The 21,243-nt window shown below is 35.4% G+C and overlaps 1 protein-coding gene across 2 annotated transcripts in view; it reads right to left on the minus strand.

Moving 5' to 3' along the window:
* Positions 1–17,877: 17,877 nt before the first annotated feature.
* The window catches only part of LOC122815309 (zinc-binding protein A33-like), an 807,460-nt gene continuing 804,094 nt past the window's right edge, over positions 17,878–21,243 (minus strand). For both annotated transcript variants that reach the window (XM_044087693.1, XM_044087694.1), the window contains exon 6: positions 17,878–18,716. In XM_044087693.1, the coding sequence (XP_043943628.1) occupies positions 18,187–18,716 (530 nt within the window). In that variant the 3' untranslated portion in view covers positions 17,878–18,186. The remainder of the gene's footprint in view (positions 18,717–21,243) is intronic.

A 21,243-nucleotide genomic window follows, 5' to 3' on the forward strand; every position in this document is an offset into this window, starting at 1 on the left:
TCCCTCAGAGCATTACTATCAACACAGGAGTACCTCAGGGCGGTGTGCTAAATCTGCTACTGTTTACTATCTTGATCTGCTACTGTAAAGTCAGATTTAACACTGACCACATCATTAAGTGTGCAGATGACACTACAGTTGTGGGCCTCATTAGCAAAACAGAATAAAAAGCTTACAAGCCGGAAGTGAGTTCTCTGATTGACAGATGTGCCTGGTCTAATCTTAACTTCAATGTCAGCAAAATTAAGGCGATCATAATAGACTTCAGGAGGAGAATATAGCTTCCTCACTTTGCTCTCATGATAAATGGGGAGGTAGTGGAAAGGGTAAAGAACACAAAATTCCTGGGTGTCTACATATCAAAGGATCTTTCTTGGTCAACCAATACCAGTCACGTAGTAAAGCTTGCATTTCCAGAGGAGATTGAGGAAAGCAAGCCAACCTCCCTCTATTGTCTCCACCTTCTGTGCGGTACCAAAGGAAGTATCCTAACATGCAACTTCATGGTGTGATACTGGAGCTGTTCACCTGCAGAACAGTCAGAGTTGTGGAGAAAATAATGGAATCCAAACTTCCAGACATAAAGGATCTAGACCCGACACATTACAACACACCAACAAAAATAACAAGTGATCCTACACACCCAGCTTTTGAACTGTTCACAGGTCTGTCGTCTGATAGAAGATTCCGCAGCATACGCTGTAAAACAACCAGGTTCAAGAACACTTTCTTCCCTGAAGCGATTAGACTCTTGAACTCTGGTATTAATCTCAGGGATGTGAGCCACTGACAAGTCTTGTGATAACCAAACAATAGTGCAACAACAATAAGACAAAACAAACAGCTTATCAGTTTATAAGAAAATCATGTGGAATACAACTGCTAGATGTTCCCATAATTTAAAGAAAGTGAAAATTACATTGTGCAATAAGTACAGGTGCAATAAGGAACCAATCAGCTGCTAGAGTGATGTACAGAATAATTACAGTAATACGTAATAATATAAAATGTCTAGAGAAAGGTTGTTAGGTCTGATGCACATGTAACTATATGTATGCATATGCCTCTTCTGAATATGTTTAGACAATGAGCTTACTGTACATCATTACCATGACTGGAGAATGAGCATTCTCCAGCAGGGTATTAATGTACAAGTAATGCCTGTTGAAAAAATGGCTGCCACTTCGCAGCAGTTATCAAGCCACCATGTAGCTCGGACTGAGAAAATGGAACGACCGCATTATTTTTCACTTGCTAAACAGTGCTTCTGCTGTTTAGCAAGTGTAAAATAAAAAAAAGAATAAAAATAAAAAAAAAAAAATGTGTGCATGTGTTTGTGTGTGAAAGTGTATGTGTGTGTGTGTGTGTGTGACAGAAAGATCAGATGAGCTACTATTTTATGCTCGCTAAGCAGCGCTTTTACTGTTTAGTAAGTGTAAAATAAAATAAAAGTGTATGTGTCAGTGTGTGGAAATGTATGCCTGTATGAGTGTGTGTGAGAGATCAATTAAGTTACTATTTTACACTGGCTAAGCAGCAGTTTAGCTGTAGTGAGTGTAAAATAAAAAGTGTGTGTGTGTGTGTGTGTGTGTGTGTGTGTGTGTGTGTGTGTGTGTGTGTGTGTGTGTGAGAGAGAGACAGAGAGAGAGTGCATGCATGAATGAAAGTAAGAGAGAGAGATAATCGTGTGTATGTTTATGTTGCTGTTTGTGTGCGTGAGTGAATGCATGTGTAAAAGCAGAGAGAGACTGTGCGTGTGTGTGAGAGAGGGAGAGATAGAGAGTGCATGAAAGCGATGGAACAATCCCTGGTAGTGTGTGTGTATAAGAGAGAGTAAAGAGAGAATGATCCCTGGCAACAACTCAAATAAATGTAATTGTTTAGTAACTTTTGTCTCCAATAATTGGAAATAAACTAAACATTTTAGGAGTAAGGGACCAAAACTATAAAGTAAATACCTGGATTTTTTAAAGTGTAAATTTTGGATGTAAAATGCTTCCTCCAACACCATTAACATATACTTAGAGCAAGTATGAAACATTAGGTGGAGGAACTATTTTCCATCAAAAATAAATTTAAAGGGGCGTGGCCAAGATGTCAGAGAGATAACAGCACTTTTTTGATGCTCTGCTTAACAGAAATTTCTCTGACAGGAAATTTTCTTAATATTATTTTAAAAACATCTAAGTTTTCTTTCACCTATATATTTAGATACAGTGGATTATTTTTTTCTACAAATATTTCAATTTTGGTGAATAGAAAGTGAATTACATCCTGTCAGAAGTACAGCAGCTGAATATAACAGACTCTCTCAGCCATGAGTCATTCAAAAGCCTCTCTCTAGGAAACTTCCATGAAGAAAGAATTACAAACAATAATATCCAGTATTCAAGATCTTTCCATGAAAATGGACAATTTAGAAAAAATCATGGAAAACATGAAGAAAGAAAATGGAAAGCAGATTGAAGAATTCAAGGAGATAATTACAAGACACACAGACCAGATAACAGAAATTGAAGAATCTCTTAATGAAATAGACGTAAGACAGCATGAAAATGATAGCCAGATTGACTTCTTACTAAAGCAAAACACCACACTTTCAGATAAAGTGGAGGACCTAGAATCAAGGTCACGAAGAAATAATATTAGAATATACGGCATACCTGAAAAAAATGAAAGGAAATAACACAATACAGTTCTTGAATGACTGGTTGCCTAAGACACTAAACCTACCTGAATCTCTCTCTTTTGGGATAGAGAGAGCTCACAGGTCATTGTCAAATATGTCTGTGTCAAAAAATCCAAATGTTTCAAGATCCATTATTGTAAACTTTTTATCATCTCAAGACAAGGACTTAATCCTGAGAACAGCATGGGCAGGTAATCCTATACAAATTAATGGTCAAAACATAAGATTTGACAATGACTATACTATAATAACTAAAAGAAAAGCCTGCATTCCTCTCATTAAAAATCTGAAGAAAGCTGAAATTAAAGCACAAATCATTTTTCCTGCCAGAATTAAAATACATCTATCTGAAGGAATAAAAATATTTAATAATCTTGATGACGCCTCTGAATATGTGAAAAAGAATAAGATTTTGGAAAACACTGAAGATATGGACATCTCATTACCTAGTTTAAAAAGGCAGGCAACAAATGGAAAAATGTTATCGATTGATAAAACAAGCAAGAAGCTTAAGGGTAAATAATACAAATGAAGCTCTTCCACAATCCCTTCAAATCCCAAAATTTTCGTGCTACAAATCACCTACATCGGGGAAAAAAATACATGTTAAGGTAAAAATCATTTAATATTTATTAAGCATGCTTAATTATTTATTTATTTTTAAATTTATTTGCTGTTTAAAAGCCTTTAATACAAATACGCTAGAATGTTAAACATAGATGTTAAAATTCTAAATCTGCCCTTGACAGAGTGTATTATTAGTTGACAACTACATAGGGGCAATGTAGCAATACCATAGAAATATTGGTTAAAACAAGAACCCCCTTAATACCGGATACTGTATGTGTATTAGATTATGATAATATAGATCGCTCCGATAAGTGAAATGAAGGCTCCCCATCTCAGTGCAATTAAATGAAAGTGTAGCCCCTTTTTGCATCAGCGGGCTTTCTCTCCTGTTAAATGTCATGTCATGCTTGGGTCTTTTTAGAGCTAATGGATATAACTTAATGAGACTTGTACTAAATAGTTTAAAAGGTATTGGAAATTGTTCTTTATCATAATAAGAGAAGATTGTTTTCTTTCTAAGAATTCGTCATGACATGTAAAAATGCATTCTCATACACTTGAGAGGTTTGTGTCTTTACTAAATGTGGTTTGTGGGTCCATCTGTTGATGGAGAGGGAAAAGGAGATGTATTTTCTGATGAAAGCTGGTGGAGTGTGTGTTGCAGGGACAGGAGGGTTTGTATGCTTGATATCAGATACATTGGCCAGTAAAACTGATAGTTACAGAGAATTTTATATTTATATAAAATGGGGCAAAGTTTTGTTTTTTTTTTTACATGCTTTTTGAGTAACATATTCTGTTTTTCTTTTCTCTCACAAAATGCACATCACGAGTATCTCGTGAACAGTTATCATAGCTTGCGGCAGATTCCCTAGTGCGAGCTTTTAACCTCCAAAATTCAAATGTTAAAGGAGAAGGAAGGGAAAAAAAAGGAAAAAGAAGGCTGTTGCCTCGAGACTTCTTGGTCAGATCTTCTTTGTAATACAAGAGACTTATGCATGTACTCTCTCGAAGTCTCTTTTGTCATATGAACTTTGGTTACGTATTCACGTCACCAGAAATCTTCACATGAAAAAAAAAGAAAACGGAACAACTGAATGCTTTATCACATACCAAGAGCGACAAAGAAAAATATATAAAAAACATAGACATATATAAAGGTCCTTTTTACTAAACTAATGTTGATGCCTATATTATTCCCTTCATAATAAGTTTTCTGATGACGTGTTTTACAAAGTAGTTTACACTTGATCATTAGTTGGCAGCTGTAGCTAACAGATACAGTGAAAACATAGACTAGGTCATCTGATCCTTTTTGGTTAGCAGAGCAGAAAGCGGCATATGCAATGGTTATAAAGTCACTAAAATACATTATCTATTGGGGTTAATGTGTTCTTATTATTTTTAAAGTAGATTTTGGGGCAGCTATGTATTTTCTGTGCTTTCATCTTGATATCTTCGTCCCCAATCTTATTGATTATATGAGTTGTTGGTTGATGGCAATACTGCTGGAATGGGGAAGCCAAAGCTGCAGACAGACCATTACAATAAATAAAAACTCTGTTATAAAAGGGTGAAATAATATATTGGGGCAGGAAAAATTTTGGTTCCAAAGAAAAAGAGACAGTTCTGCTTAGAGAATGATCTTAGTTGTTACTGAAGTGATGCTTTTGCCTCACTAGTCAGTGATAGTAGTAGAAGACTGTTAGGGGGGGCAGTGCAAAGTGGGGATGGTTACTCTTGACTTATAGTTACTACTTTCATCAGGACATGAGGACAGTTGTTATTTCCAAAGGTAGCCTTTACTTTTTAACTGCTTTTCTAATTAATAGTTTGCATTATGTTGGATTTATAGTGAATGGTGAAATTGTGATCTACTTAATCCACCTCCAGCTACATAAGTGCATACTACAATCTGACATTTTCACTAATATTCATAAAATATTGAATGTTTTACTGTCTGTAGACTACATTTTCTAGCAAAAGATATATTGCATGTTAACCACTGCCACTCTAACTGAAAAAATATTGGTAAAATGTGTTAATGTATTTTGTTAAAAAGGACAACTTAAGGGAACACATTATTACTATAACATCTAAAACTGAAGTGTCCTTGGAGGTTAAAAGCTGTGATTTCATTATATGATATTTTTATCAAAATCAAGCTACACTACATAATTTCTTTAGACTCACATCTTTGGAAAGAAAAGCTAATGTTTTTGATGATTGCACAGATCTATATACCTGCATAGATATTTGTGCAACTAAAATATTATCTTCTCATGTAAAAAAAATCTCATTAGTACATCTTTATTTTAAATATCTTTAATACCTTAAGAAAGTATTTAAGGTTAATCAGATATGTTTTTTTAGGGGAAGGAAAAACTGGTGATTGTATATCTTATATAAAAGGAAAATAAACCTATAGGCTATATATTAATATGCTGATTCTATAGTAAATATTAACACTGTTGTCATTTCACAGACAAGTTCATACAGGAATGTTTTGTTACATGATAAATGTTCTTATTTTTATACATAAACTTCTTTACTGAATTCCTAGATAAGTAGGTTTTGATCTAATGTAGTATACTAGATTAAGATCTGTATTAGTATAGAATAGACATAAATGAATATGATATACTATGTCATGATACAAGTTTAAAGACACTGTTCTTAAAAATTTTGAAAATTACATTATTCATGGTAATTGATGTTTTTCCACAATATCTCCCACATAGTAATACCTATTCATCCTGGAGAATTAATAGGTTGTAGTTTGTTGATTCAATAAAATATTAGGTAGTAGCATTAGAGAACGATAGTCTTGAACACTAAGGATGATAGAGGGTGGTATTGATGACTTCTTCATCAATCCAGGAACTAGATGTTCCATGGTTAGTTTTGTATATAGTTATATTTTCATCTTCTCTGAACATTACTTGTTAATTAAGTCCAGAATAGTATTTATCCATCAAAAGCTTAAAGTAATCAATGTCTGGGTTTAAATGTCTGTCTCTGAATGCAAATGGTCTTAATAACCCTACTAAAAGAGGAAGGTTACTCAAATACCTAGCATCTAATAAATCTGACATTATATTTTTGCAAGAAATGCACATTATTCAGAAAGATCTAGAAAAAATGGCTTTTAAAGGTTATAGTATTCTAGCTGAATCTCATTTCCAAACAAAGAGAAGAGGAACCATGATTTTGTGGAAAAATACATTACCAATACCTAAAATAATTAACAGTTTCTCTGATAAAAATGGTATGTTGTGTCTAGTAGTATTGGAATTGAATAATAAATATTTTACTTTAGCAAATATGTACTGGCTACCTGGTATTGGTGCTAAATCTGCAAACAAATATTTGGAAATAATAACAACAAATTCTAAAGGAGATATCATTTTAGCAGGTGATTTTAATTGTATTCTATCATCTAAAGATACCACTAATGTCAGCAATATTAAGATACCTGCATCAGCCAAAAAAATGATAGATTTTGTCTCATTATATAACCTAAAAGACATATACATGATCAAAGAGCAGAGGTCTCTCAATTTTACTCACTTTTCTTATAGATATGGTACACAGATGACTATTGATAAAGTGTTTATATCTGACAGCCTATTATCTAAGACTCAAGATGTAGTGATTACATCATGCCCTCTTGTCAGACCACAATGCCATACTATTTAAAATTAAAATTAAACCAAACTATCTTATTCATTGGCAGAGACTACCAGCCTATATTATTAAGATAAAGGGATTCAAAGAATGGTTTATAAAGGAAGTAAACTATTATATTGAACTTAATAATAATAATAATAATAATAATAACACAAATAAAGTGTTTATTTGGGACTCTTTAAAATCTTATATATATGGGAAAATAAAAACCTGGTATTTACATAAAAGGAAAGAATGGGACAAAGAATTATTAAATCTACAATTGAAAACTGACACTTTAAAAAAGAACTTACACCCCAAAGAACTGGGCTCGAATCTGGAATTAAAACAACTAAATCTCGAATATTTAGAAATTCTTAGTCATAAAGTAGCAATTAATTTAGAGAGGTTAAAATTACAATCTTATTCATCTAATCCAAAACATATGCATAGATTAGCAGCCAAAATGAAAAGTTTTCACAAGAGTAAACACATAACTGAAATATTAGACACATCTAAACACAATACAAAACCTTCTTCAGATCTAAAAGATATTTTAGAGATTTTCCATTCATATCATGAAACAATGAATAAAGCAAACTTAAACTTGACTAATAATAGTTCAAAAATAGAATTTCTAAAAAACAATATAAATAATAAACTTTCTAAAGAACAAAATAATAGATTACTTAAATCAATATCATTAATAGAAGTTAAAGAAAGAATACAAAATCTTATAAATAATAAAGCCCCTGGTCTTGATGGCATAATAGGTGAATTATATAAAATTTTCCCTGATTCCGCTTTGAAGATATTAATAAAAGCACTTGAGGAAGTTCGAATAAGTGACAAACTTTGTCCTTCTTGGAAATATTCGCTAATTTCTCCCATTCTAAAGCAAGATAAGGACTCCAAATTTGTTTCATCATATCATCCTATTTCCCTATTAAATATAGATTATAAAATATTTATGTCTATTTTAGCAAACAGATGAAATCAAATGATGCTGACTTTAATAAACAACGATCAAACAGGTTTTATACTGAATAGAAAAGTTCAGGATAATACTATTAGACTTTTAACTTTAATAGATTTTGCAAATAAAAAAAAAAAGAATTATCACTCATCACTCTAGATCTAGATAAAGCATTTGATTCTATTAACTGGACATACTTATTTATGGTATTAAAAGAATATAATTTCTCCTCAGAAACCTTAAACTTGTTAAAAAAATTATATGAAGGTTCTATAGTGTATATTAAAATTGTCACTTTTTTATCTGGCCCACTTCAAATTCTAAAAGGCACTAGACAAGGTTGCCCTTTATCCCCACTACTATTTGCATTAGCAATAGAACCATTTGCTAATTTTATAAGAAACAATATAAGCATAAAAAGTTTTGATGTTAATGAGAACTATTCTTCTAAAATTTTACTCTTTGCAGATGATATCTTATTAACTATTGGAAATATTGATTCATCTATTGATCACATTATCAGATCATTAAAACTCTTTGAGGAAATCTCAAACCTTAGATTTAACCAAAACAAAACAGAAACTATTCTCATCAATAAAAAAATGAATAACACTCTATCTAATTACAATAACTTTAACTGGACCATTGATAAATTGAAATATCTTGGGGTTCATATTCTGTCTAAATGGATGGACACTATAAATATAAATTATAAAATTTTATTAAATAAAATCACAGAATACATTAATAGATGGAAGAAAATGTTCTTTACTATAGAAGAAAGATTATCTCTGATAAAAATGATTCTATTACCAAAAATTATTTTTTATCTTCAAACATTATTAGCTCCTCCTTCTAGAAAACAACTTAAACACATAAACGCTATATTAATTAAATTTCTATGGTATCCTCAAAAACCAAGGATTAAATATGATTGGCACTATAAAAATTGGATTGAAGGAGGGATTGCTTTTCCAAATTTTGAGCTTTATGCTGATGCCATTATTCTTAATATAACAAGTCTGTGGTTAAGTCCAAAATACCATTCAAATTGGAAAAATTGACATAAAACAATACTATTAAGTAATTTTGACAAGTATTTCAAAAACATATATTGTTCTGAAAATATTAAGCTATTTATAGTTCTTAAAGAATTCTTCTTCAACAATGAGCAGGAAAAATCACATCTTATTCCTATAATTAAATATATCTTGCAAAATTTAAAAAAAGTAATGAATAAGAACCTTTTGAACAACAATTTGTCCATTCTAATGTTTCCAATAATCTTAACCAAGGGATGCTTTGATTCCTTTAACATGATGAAAATAAAAACTATGGAAGAAAATGGGTTATTATTCTGGCATCAGTTTTTAGGAACTAATAATATTCATGATACTACCTAGCTTTTAGCCAGGTATAATATCTACCAAAATAACTGGTTAAATATTCAAATCTTCAGAGAATTTATTTTAACGGAATTTAAAAGACATCATGTTCCTGCTATAACAGACCTCCCCAAAAAATTATCCATCCTCTTTGACTTCACCAATATAGGCTATAATAATGGTATCTCATTGTCAAGATTATACAACATTCTTAGATCAGATCTAATAATATTAGACGACAATTTATGGAAATATATCAACAATTTCAACAACTCCCAAATACATATAAATGATAAAACTTTAATTCTCAGATCTGTTTACCATACCTCTTCTTCCACATATTGGAAAATTTTTACATGGAAATTCATTCATAGAAGTTTTATTACACCAAAAAAAGCCTCTAGAATAAGCAAGAAAGATTTTAATAGATGTTGGAGATGTGAGGAGCTAATAGATGCCGACTGGGCACATATGTTTTTAGAATGCAGAATAACCGCATTTTGGATGGAGTTTAAAAATTTTATTAAAGCTCTGTGGTCGGACAGATGTGAGATCTCTGATTCTATGATACTTTTTAATGCACCAATGCCAAGGTATGTTCCACTGAATCAAATGAACCTCCTTTGGACTCTACTTGCTATAGCAAGAAAAACTATTACTAGAAATTGGAAATGTAAAAATAACGTCTCATTTAAGGAATTTATATCTTTTACTAAGATTATTTGTAATAGGGAATTACAAACAGCTATGTTACACTCCTCAAACATGACTCATAAACAAATTGCCTGGATAAAGCTTAAAAACTATTAGACAAAATGTAATGTTATTGAAGATTTGGTATCTATTTTGGACTTTGTATATAGTTTTTGTAAAAATTTGATATTACATTGTTTTTTCTTGTTAAAAATTGTAATTATACTCTTGAAAATCAATAAAAAAAATATGAGAAAAAATATATATTTAAAAAAATAAAATAATACTTAAAAAATACATAAGTAAGAAAAACACAACATTTTTACAGGGACCCCATTCTCTAAGTGCAATAATGCTCTCCAGGGTGTGTGTTAAATGCCCTTCTAGGGGTGTAAAGGCCCGACACCACAACACCCCTGGGTGGGCATTAATTACACATTAGCACACACTCTGTCGGGTATTATTGCTTGTATAATTGTATGTATGTATTTGTCTCTCAATTCGAGCACGATGCAAGTAATTTTGTTCAGACTTCACTTGTGGTGTCTAAATGACAATAAAGTTTACTTTGACTTTGACAGGGGAAGCCTGGGAAACTGCCATCAAATTTAGGGAGCTGTTATTGCAGTTAAAATTGGATATCAGTAAACCCCTAGGACTTAATGAGTATATAATTATGAATGTAGTTCTCAAAATGTGGGCTGCTAAACTTTGACTTATCTACTTTCCCATTCCCATGGTGGGGATCATGTTAACCACATTAAGTTTATTAAAAAAGGTTTACAAAGTTTATAAAAATATTGATGAGAAGATCAATTATGGTTTCTGAGAGTGGAATTATAGTTTATGGAATTTTGTATGCTACTTCATAGATTTGTATATCATGTGACATTTGGTATATGCAATATACTGAGGAAGATTTGATGTTTTAATATTTAAAAAATTTGTAGTCATGTGACAATATAACATGACGGTATTTTTAGTATTACTAGACATACATAATTTGACATTTGGTACATTCAATACTATGGAAGATTTGATGTTTTATGTAAAAATGTGTGGCTGTGTGATAATATCACATGGCAATATTTATAGAATAAATTTTAGATGTTGAATGGATTAGTTTTGAAGACCTGAGGCACAGGATGAGAGCATGTTTTATGTACTCTTGTGTCTCATTAAATAACTTTTATATGTTTTAATAAAGTAGTGGCATTTTTAGATCATTCCCTTTGGTTCCTACTGTGTTTACTGTCTGTGGACATATTTTCGTTCCTTCTTGTATTCACAGTGGATTTCCATCTCCTTGTTTGGTTTTTGATGATGTACTTCCCAAATTTATAGTCTTTTCCCCTCGGTGATCACTGGTCATGTAAGTTATTAATGGTAAGGTATGTACCGATAACTTAGTCAATGTTTTCCTTCTTATCAGAGGGCTGTGAATATCTGGTCTCAGCTCATTTGGGCCTCCAAACTACAGACTAGCTATGGCTTTGTTAGCATTACTTTACAAAGCATCATTATATAAACACTTATCTCCCTCATCAGCTGCAAGTGCTACTTCAATACTATCCCCAAAATCTAGCAGTGGGGCACAAATATTACAGATGGGGATTTTTTCAGTAAAGAAGTCTGTTTCTTCCTGAATTTTTCTAAATTCAGCACCACCCCAATCATCAACTTTCCTCCACATCCTTCTTCCTCAAGCCCATCCCCACAAGCACTATAAAAAGACTTCTCCTCAAACTCAAACCCTGTCTTACTGCACCTGACAACCTTCCACCCACCTTCCTCAAACAATCTGCAGACTGCATTGCCTATCCCATCTCTATTCCTATAAATAGATCCATACAAAAATCATATGTCTCTTCTATCTGGCGCCATGCTTACATCATCCCCCTCCACAAAGGTGACAAAAATACTGATACCACCAACTTCAGGCCTATTGCCATCCTTTCCCCTCCTTTTAAAATACTAGAGAAAACAATACAAGCACAACCCGTGGCACACCTAACAGTAAACAATCTCCTCTTCCCTACCCAGCACGGCTTCCACCCTGGCCACAGCACAATGACTGCCCTTCTTTTCTTTCTTGAAACCATAAACCTCGAACACAACTCAGGCAAGTTCATATCCACACTATTCCTAGATCTATCAAAGGCCTTTGACACCACCTCACACACCCTACTTATATCCCAACTCTCCACCCTACATCTCTCTCTCACCACCATCATCTGGTTTGCCAGCTACTTGTCCAGCCACCAGAAAGCTGTCCAATTGCAAACTTCAACCTCCCCCTTCCTTCCCACACCCACAGGTGTCCCACAAGGTTCTGTTCTTGGCCCTCTTCTATTCAACCTATTCATTAACAACATTCACCAATCCATTCCAGACTCATCTATCATCCAATATCCAGATGACTCAGCAATCATCTGCTCAGGCTTCCCCCCCCAAGCTCCTAGCGAAAACCCAACTAGCCTTCTCCAAAACAGAAACCTGGATGCAGTCTACCATCTGGCACTAAATGCAAATAAAATGAAACCAATGTTTTTTCCCCTACCAAAAACTCCACTGAGAAATCCACATTCACCATACAGAGCCAAAACAATACCTCCTTGCAATTGTTCCCAATACCAAGCTTCTTGGCATCATTACTGAAGAAGAACTAAAATTTGACACCCACATCCACTCCACAATCAAGAAAACCCACCAAAAGTTAGGTCTCCTCTACAGGCACAACCGCTTCCTAAGCGCCTCTACCAGTCAAACTCATGCATCCACCTTCCTACTACTCTCCGTCATGTATGGTGCCCCTCTTTTCACCAATCTGCATCTTGGCCTTCGGTCCAAACTTGAATCCTGCTACCACAAGATCTCCAAATTTGCAACCAATTCAAAAAACTCATTCCACCACTGCCACTTCCTCCTCACCCTCAAGTGGCTTGAACTACCCAACTGCCTCAGTTACCTACAACACACCATTGCCCACAAGCTCACCTTTAAACCTGCCAACTGCACAGCTCTTGCTACTTGCTTAAAACCTTACATTCCCAACCGCTCGCTCAGATCCAAAAAACAAAATCTCCTTCAGGTCCACAAACCTGCACGACCTCCTGGCCATCTAGTGCTGTCCCACTCCTTAGCTAAACAGTGGAACTCTCTCCCCACACACCTATGCAACTTACCTAACCATACAAATTTCAAATCTCAGCTACTCTCTCATCTTTATTCCAAATGGGAATGCCCATGTCACGCTTCAACTTAAACCCCCCTCATTCCACCTTGCACTGACTCATCCAACTACCTCTACTATTACTTCATCCCACCCAAAACAACCCCCCCCTACCAAAAACTAATTTTCTCTCTAATATCTATTGTACTATACTCTCCCATCTCAAATATACTATTACCCTCTTCATGCATAATATTTTCCTAACCTACTAATGGCCAGTAGCTATATATTTTAAAATGTTAAACCTACAATTGAGTTTATAACAAAAATATTCACTTTATGTAAATGTTGAAATTTCTGTATTGAATTATTTCTCTCATTTTTGTAGCATTGTGACAAGCCAATTGCAAATTTCATGGAGTTTATCTGTAGATGTTTAATTAGCTATATGAACTATGTCCTTTTGTAAAATGTGAAATGTAACTTGCAATAATTGTGGAGCTTTTCTCCCTGGGCCTCCACTGAAAACAGGCTCTTCTTGGCCCAGTGGACTTCCCCGGTCATCAAACTTAAATAAATAAATAAATGTAGGATATGTAGTTTAGAGCAAGCATCACACATATCACATTGTCTGCCTGTTATAATTAAATTCTAGTTTGTGGAGCATTTGTACATTAAACAGTGTTCTTCTTTTTATGCAAAAAGATGTTAAACCTTCCATGCTGACAAGTATCTTTGTCATATGAAAGAAGGGGTCATATTCCATAAGAATTGCTCTTAGTGGTCAAGCCCAAGGAGTCCCAAAAAATCTGCTCTAACTCCACTACTGATTAAGTAACAGTTCAGTTTTTTTATCTACTTCAGATGGAAAAAAATGATGACAGCATATCTTGGATTAAATTGAATACTGGACCTTATTTGTTGTTTATAATATCCTATTACTCATTGTATAAAAAGACTAAAATCCAATTCATTAATAATTTTGTATTTAACAGCAATTAAACTTACAACTTTCACAACTCATCATCTTCTTTCGGCTGTTCCCGTTAGGGGTCGCCACAGCGGATCACCTGTTTCCATTTCCTCCTGTCCTCTGCATCTTGCTCTGTCACACCAATCACCTGCATGTCCTCTCTCACCACATCCATAAGCCTTATCTTAGGCCTTCCTCTTTTCCTGTTACCTGGTAGCTTCATCCTTAGCATCTTTTTCCCAACATACTCCACATCCCTTCTCAGCACATGTCCAAACCAACGTAATCTTGACTCTCTGGCTTTGTCTCCAAACCTTCCAACCTGGGCTGACCCTCTAATGTACTTATTCCTAATCCTGTCCACCCTCGTCACACCCAGTGCAAATCTTAACATCTTTAACTCTGTCACATCCAGCTCATACTCCTGCCTTTTTGTCAATGCCACTGTCTCCAACCCATATAACATAGCTGGTCTCACTACCCTCTTGTAGACCTTCCCTTTCACTCTTACAGGTACTCGTCTGTCACAAATCTCTCCTGTCACTCTTCTCCACCCACTCCATCCTGCCTGTACTCTCTTCCTCACCTCTCTTCCACACTCACCGTTACTCTGAACTATTGACCCCAAGTATTTAAATTCATCCACCTTCGTCACCTCTACTCCTTGCATCCTCACCATTCCTCTATCCTCCCTCTCATTCACACACATGTATTCTGTCTTAGTCCTGCCGACCTTCATTCCTCTTCTCTCTAGAGCACATCTCCATCTCTCCAGGGTCTCCTCCACCTGTTCCCTACTCTTACTACAGATCACAATGTCATCTGCAAACATCATAGTCCATGGGGACTCCTGTCTGATCTCATCTGTCAACCTGTCCATCACCATTGCAAATAAGAAAGGGCTCAGAGCTGATCCTTGATGTAACCCCACCTCCACCTTAAATGCATCCGTCACTCCCACCGCAGACCTCACCGCTGTTACACTACCCTCGTACATATCCTGTACCACTCTTACATACTTCTCTGACACTCCTGACTTCCTCATACAATACCACAACTCCTCTCTAGGCACTCTGTCATATACTTTCTCCAAGTCCACAAAAACACAATGCAACTCCTTCTGACATTCTCTGTACTTCTCCATCAACACTCTCAGAGCAAACATTGCATCTGTAGTGCTCTTTCCTGGCATGAAACCATACTGCTGTTCACTAATCATCACATCCCTTCTTAACCTAGCTTCCACTACTCTTTCCCATAACTTCATGCTGTGACTTATCGATTTAATCCCTCTGTAGTTACTACAGCTCTGCATATCACCCTTATTCTTAAAAATCGGTGCCAAAACACTTTTTCTCCATTCCTCAGGCATCCTCTCACTTTCCAAGATTTCATTAAACAATCTGGTTAAAAATTCCACTGCCATTTCACCTAAACACCTCCATGCTTTCACAGGTATGTCATCTGGGCCAACAGCCTTTCCATTCTTCATTCTCTTCATAGCTATCCTTACTTCCTCCTTGCTAATCCATTGTACCTCATGATTCACTAACCCTACATCATCCAACCTTCTCTCCCTCTCATTCTCTTCATTCATCAACCCCTCAAAGTACTCTTTCCATCTCCTCAACACACTCTCCTCCCTTGTGAGTATGTTTCCCTCATTATCCTTTATCACCTTTATCTGCTGCACATTTTTCCTAACTCAGTCCCTTTGTCTAGCCAATCGGTACAGATCCTTTTCTCCCTCCTTAGTGTCCAACCTTTCATACAACTCTTCATATGCCTTATCCTTAGCCTTCGCCACTTCTCTCTTTGCCATGCATCTCATCTCCTTATACTCCTGTCTACTTTCTTCATCTCTCTGACATTCCCACTTCTTCTTTGCCAACCTCTTCGCCTGTATACTCTTCTGTACTTCCACATTCCACACCATGTCTCCTTGTTGTCCTTCCTCTGTCCTGATGTGATACCAAGCACCTTTCTAGCCATCTCCCTTACCAGCTCTGCTGTAGTTACCCAGCTATTTGGTAACTCTTCACTGCCACCCAGTGCCTGTCTTAACTCACCCCTGAACTCCATCTCACAATTACCCTTTTTCAGTTTCCACCATTTGATCCTTGGTGCTGCCCTCACACTCCTCCTCCTCTTCTTGATCACCAACGTCATCCTACAAACCACCATCCTATGCTGCCTAACTACACTTTCTCCGGCCACCACTTTACAGTCTCCAATCTCCTTCAAACTGGCCCTCCTACATAAGTTACAACTTTCACAACTAAATCTGGTTAAATATATCTATTAGAGTTATTTAACACATTTTTTTTTCTAACAAAAGAGGAAACAGCAATGTTTACAAATCTTAAAAAAAGCCTGAGTATAAATAAAGTCCATTTCATTACTGTCTAGGTTTAGTTGATTCACAATAATTTCATGTTGATCAGACAGGATTATAATCGTCTCCAATTATAACTAAAATATGATGTATCCTTGAAATGTATTCAAAACATTTTAGAAGAGAATGTATCATAATTCTTTATATGTGGGAAGTTGCAGCTATACCCATGTACCAGCAGGTTACAAAATGTGTTGGCATGAATTTTTAAAGCTGCAACTGGCTCCGGATGAGTTACCTCAAGAATCATTAACAAAGCAAAAGTATCAAGTGACAAAAGTCACAAAAGAAGGAATATTTGAAATATTGGTAGTGATATGAAAATGCAATGTGCCTTAGCATGCATTTTTCTGAAGAATAAAAATGTTTATAATTTTAATGTCCAATATGAATTGCTTACTGTAGTCTTCATAACTGAATCAAAATGTTTAGGGGGGACACAAAAATCTGAGACAGACAACTAGAGAAGAGTGGTGGTACTTCAGTCTGTGGCAGTTGGAACTCAGTTACACTTTTCCCATACAGTTCCGTGGTGACTACAGGCATTGAACTGCAGTGAGGGTTAACATGCAAAGCTTCATCTAATAACAGGTTCATACATAAACAACTTGCCATAACACGCTTGTTACAACTAGGCTGTTTTATATGAACTGTTAATTTTTCGATAGATTTCAGAATATAATTGGTTCAGTTCATGCAATGCAAAGCAATATGAAACCAATACAATTATTCATATTTGATGTTCTGTTTATTTTAATTGAACTGGCATCATAACACTAATGCATTATTAATGTACAGTATAAAACATCTGATACTTCATGTGTCAGATATTAAAAAGAGAAGTAACAGACAGATGACACCTGTCCTTACCCATGCCTACTGCATGATGATTGACATCACTGACCAGACTACCCCAGCACAATGCCAGGTGGCAGTGCAGACCATCAGCCCATTTAAATTAGTTTTTATATAAAATAACCAGTGATGCTCCTTTCTAAATTTCTCAATGACAGTACAAGTAGATACCATTATTTGTGAATGTGGAGAGCTGCTTTTTTTGCAGATGGTGAAACTTATTAGTGTCAGGTCATCTATGCTTTTAAATCTTGAGTGTGTATTATGGCGAGCAGGGAGGCAGTATTGGAATCCACTATAGTATGGGGTTCTAATTTAACTGGAGGAGTAAACACAGCTTGAAGAATTTGATGTTATCAGCATAAGAAAGGTTGTTAACAAAAACACCAACAAGTTAGAATTTGAGTCTGCTTTTACATGATTTTCCTTTAGATTTTTAAAAAATATCAGTTCTAAAAACGAAAGTACTTTTACTGTTTATGTACTACCAGCTGTAATACTCATGTGAACACATCAACTTTAATGTGCAGATCCTAAATTCAGTTTCAGACCTTTGGCTTACATTAACATAAAACTTTATTAAACCCCTAAACAGTACACTTGTGTAACAGGAGCATCTCCTGAAAAGGCACTTTGTCCTTAGTTTTATTACTTCAGACTTGCTATTTTTTGCAATCTACGCATAATAACAAAATCATTCAATAAAAGTGTTTACATTTTTCTTTCATTCTTCATTATTTCTGATGAATTTATAAATCTACACTCCATGGTACAACTTGTGTCAGCATATTACAGCGTTCCAATTTCAATTATACATTTATGTGAAACAGCTTTAGGGGCCCTCCATCAAGATCAGGAGAGAAGAAAGGGTAGAGTCCCTCAGTGAAGGTATCAGAGAAGGTGTAGATGTGGTTCATGTTATCAGCATTATAAAATGACACCTGCCCCCCCTCATAGTCCAGGTAGATGCCAATCCTCTGGGGTTTCACACTTAGGCTGAGAAGCTTGGATGGTGATTCACATGCCTTATATATATTTTCACTCCTCAGACACACAGCCCAGTATCCATTCTTGGAGGACAATCTGAGCCTCCCTTTCCTGTTGATGGACTCTCTGGCAACACCCACATCCCATTCAGTCTTGTTCCTTACCACCACCTCCCAGTAGTGTTTTCCTAATGTAAATCCCTGTGATCCCAGCACAGAGACATTGGAATCAAACCTCTTAGGATTGTCAGGGAGCTGTTGTCTAATGTCCCCACATCTCACAACAGTCAGGTCCTTAGACAAAATGAGATTAGGATGTGCTGTCTCAGGATCCAAGAAAAGATTGAAGACATCTGAAAAAGTAAAAATATATTATTATTATGATATTTCTGTCAAAATGAATAGAAAATGTTTTACAACTGCAATAAAACAGAAAATACAAATTTACAATGAAAGGTACATGTTTTCATACCCGAGTCTTTCTATTTGACTCATACATAACATGCTAATCGCTATAACTGACTTTGCATACATACAATACATAGATGATACATTAGAAAAAACAGAATTATTGTGCATGTGCTGTAACAACAAAAGAAAAAAGCTGATTATGCTACTGAACAGAAGCCATATTCCAACTGAACTAGCCTAACACAGGTAAAATTACACCTTACTGGAAAGGCATCTTTAGTATAAGAATATCCCAATGCCACAGACAGACCCATAGATAGACAGTTAGATGGACAGATAGGTGGAAATATTTGCTGAGTGGGGCATAACAGTTAAGGCATAACAGTTAAGATATTTACATCACATGCACAATGCACAGGGCTTTATTATCACCCTTGGTCACTGTCTGGTGATTGGCCAGTCATGTAACAGTTTGCAGACTAATTGACTAGTATTTGCTTATGAACCTGTAGATACAGATGAAAGAGTCAGAGGCATAGGCAGAAATATATAGATATACATTTGTTGGACCCCATGATATTTTACTGGGAAGGCATCACTGGCATAACTGAGATAGAGAGAGAGAGAGAGAGACTTCCAACCCTTTCTCCATGTTGGACACATATATCCAATGTCCAATAATACTTTTTCCCTGAACCAGGTGATCCATCCAGCAATATCACATGCTGAGCAGTGCCAAATCAGGGGAATAAGGGGTCAGTTTTCAGAGAGAAGAAAACCAATCACTTACACCAAAGCAAATACTGAGTGATCCCTGCCAGTCCCTAAAATTAGATTAGGTTGCAAGCAGCTGATGTAATGTATGTACACAATCCCTCAGCATTATATGTCTTTATCCTCATTAATACATTGAATGATGACGTGACCGCACCATTCCAGTCAGGTCTGTAATTAAAGTTAACAATCAATGGTTTTATTCCAGAGCTGGAAACTTGTTTCAATCCAAGCAATTTCTTCTATCAGTGCAAAGTAAACAGTAAATCACTTTAATCCATTACTGTGATAACAATGACTAAAAGGTAACTAAAATGTTTGTTTTTTATTTGCTTGAGACCTTAGCCTGTTACTTAGTTCTTTTATTTTTAAAGGTTATTTCTTGATAGGGGCACCCAAGACAATGTTAGGCATGTATGTACATCTGGGATTACATAATTGAACACATAATCAGGGGAATCTTAGCTAGAGACAGCAGGTTACAGTTGTGCCACAGCTCCTGTGAATGAAAGTTGCACACTGACAGCCATGGTGTCAGCACTCTTATTCCTGTCCTTTTCCAGTCCTACAAAGTCAAAGTGCTAAAGGATACAGGCAGGGAAACCTGTGACAGAAATTAGAGTCACACAGACTCACTCACTACACACATGGACTGAGGCACTTTTATAACTTCAGCAAGGAAAAGGCTGCATGAATACTTCACCAACTCAAGCACTTTTGAAAGCTAACACTGCAGTCTGTCCTGTGTATAGCCATCCCTTTCTGTTGGCTTTTCTTTTATGGTTTTGTCAATGTACTACTTACTCCAACACTACAAAACAGAAAGCAGAGGCTAGCCCAGTGGCATACTGGTTTGATGTGCCTAGAGTGTGTTACTGTTCCAAACCTGGCATTTTGTATCCCAAGAGGTACTCAGGACTTTGAGTATTGAATTATTAAAGCTCCTATTTTAATGTCAGTTGTATGTCTAGATACCTCAACTGCCTACCTTGAGATGCAGTGGGAATAAACAAACATGAAACTAAAATGCTAGGTTCAGTACAGACTCCAGTACATGACATGCCAAGGATGTTTATTCATTAACTGTGTAGATAAAATGATCCTTCATTGTGAATTCATTTTAGCCATAATATGGGACACAGAGAGCAAAAGTCTTCTCTTTGGAATTTTCAGTTCTGAAGTCAAAGTAGGGAGATAACTCTGGATTACAAAACACTGAGATGAGTGTAATGTAGGCAGTATTATTACATGACCAGTATATGCGGCAGCACTACAAGATGTCCTAGATAAGATATAATCTTGGGGTAACTATATCATCGTCTGTGTAACAAAATATACGCCCTTTAGGTTAGAAAAGGAATAAAGGGAGTAAAGAAATACCACTTAATTACAAAATGAATTTTAAATAAAGGGAACTAAGAATATAATAATATCCCTAGGGACCATGGGAGATTACAAGCTTCATTTCCATCACACCCATAACTCTGAACTGATTTTTATGGATGTCTGAGATTTTGGCTCCTAATCCCTTCTAAAACTTGTGATTTTGGGAGAAAAGATAGTGGATTACACTCAATAAGTAATGACAATTATTAGAGTTACAGGTTTCTTTTACTTCTGAAAATGCATGTTATTTCACATCTCTTTTTTGCTAACTTTTCCAAATTAATAGCAATAATATTTTTAAGTGACCCT

Source organism: Protopterus annectens, chromosome 11.part0, assembly GCF_019279795.1.
Source record: "Protopterus annectens isolate FY-2018-M chromosome 11.part0, PAN1.0, whole genome shotgun sequence".
NCBI classification, from domain to species: domain Eukaryota; kingdom Metazoa; phylum Chordata; order Ceratodontiformes; family Protopteridae; genus Protopterus; species Protopterus annectens.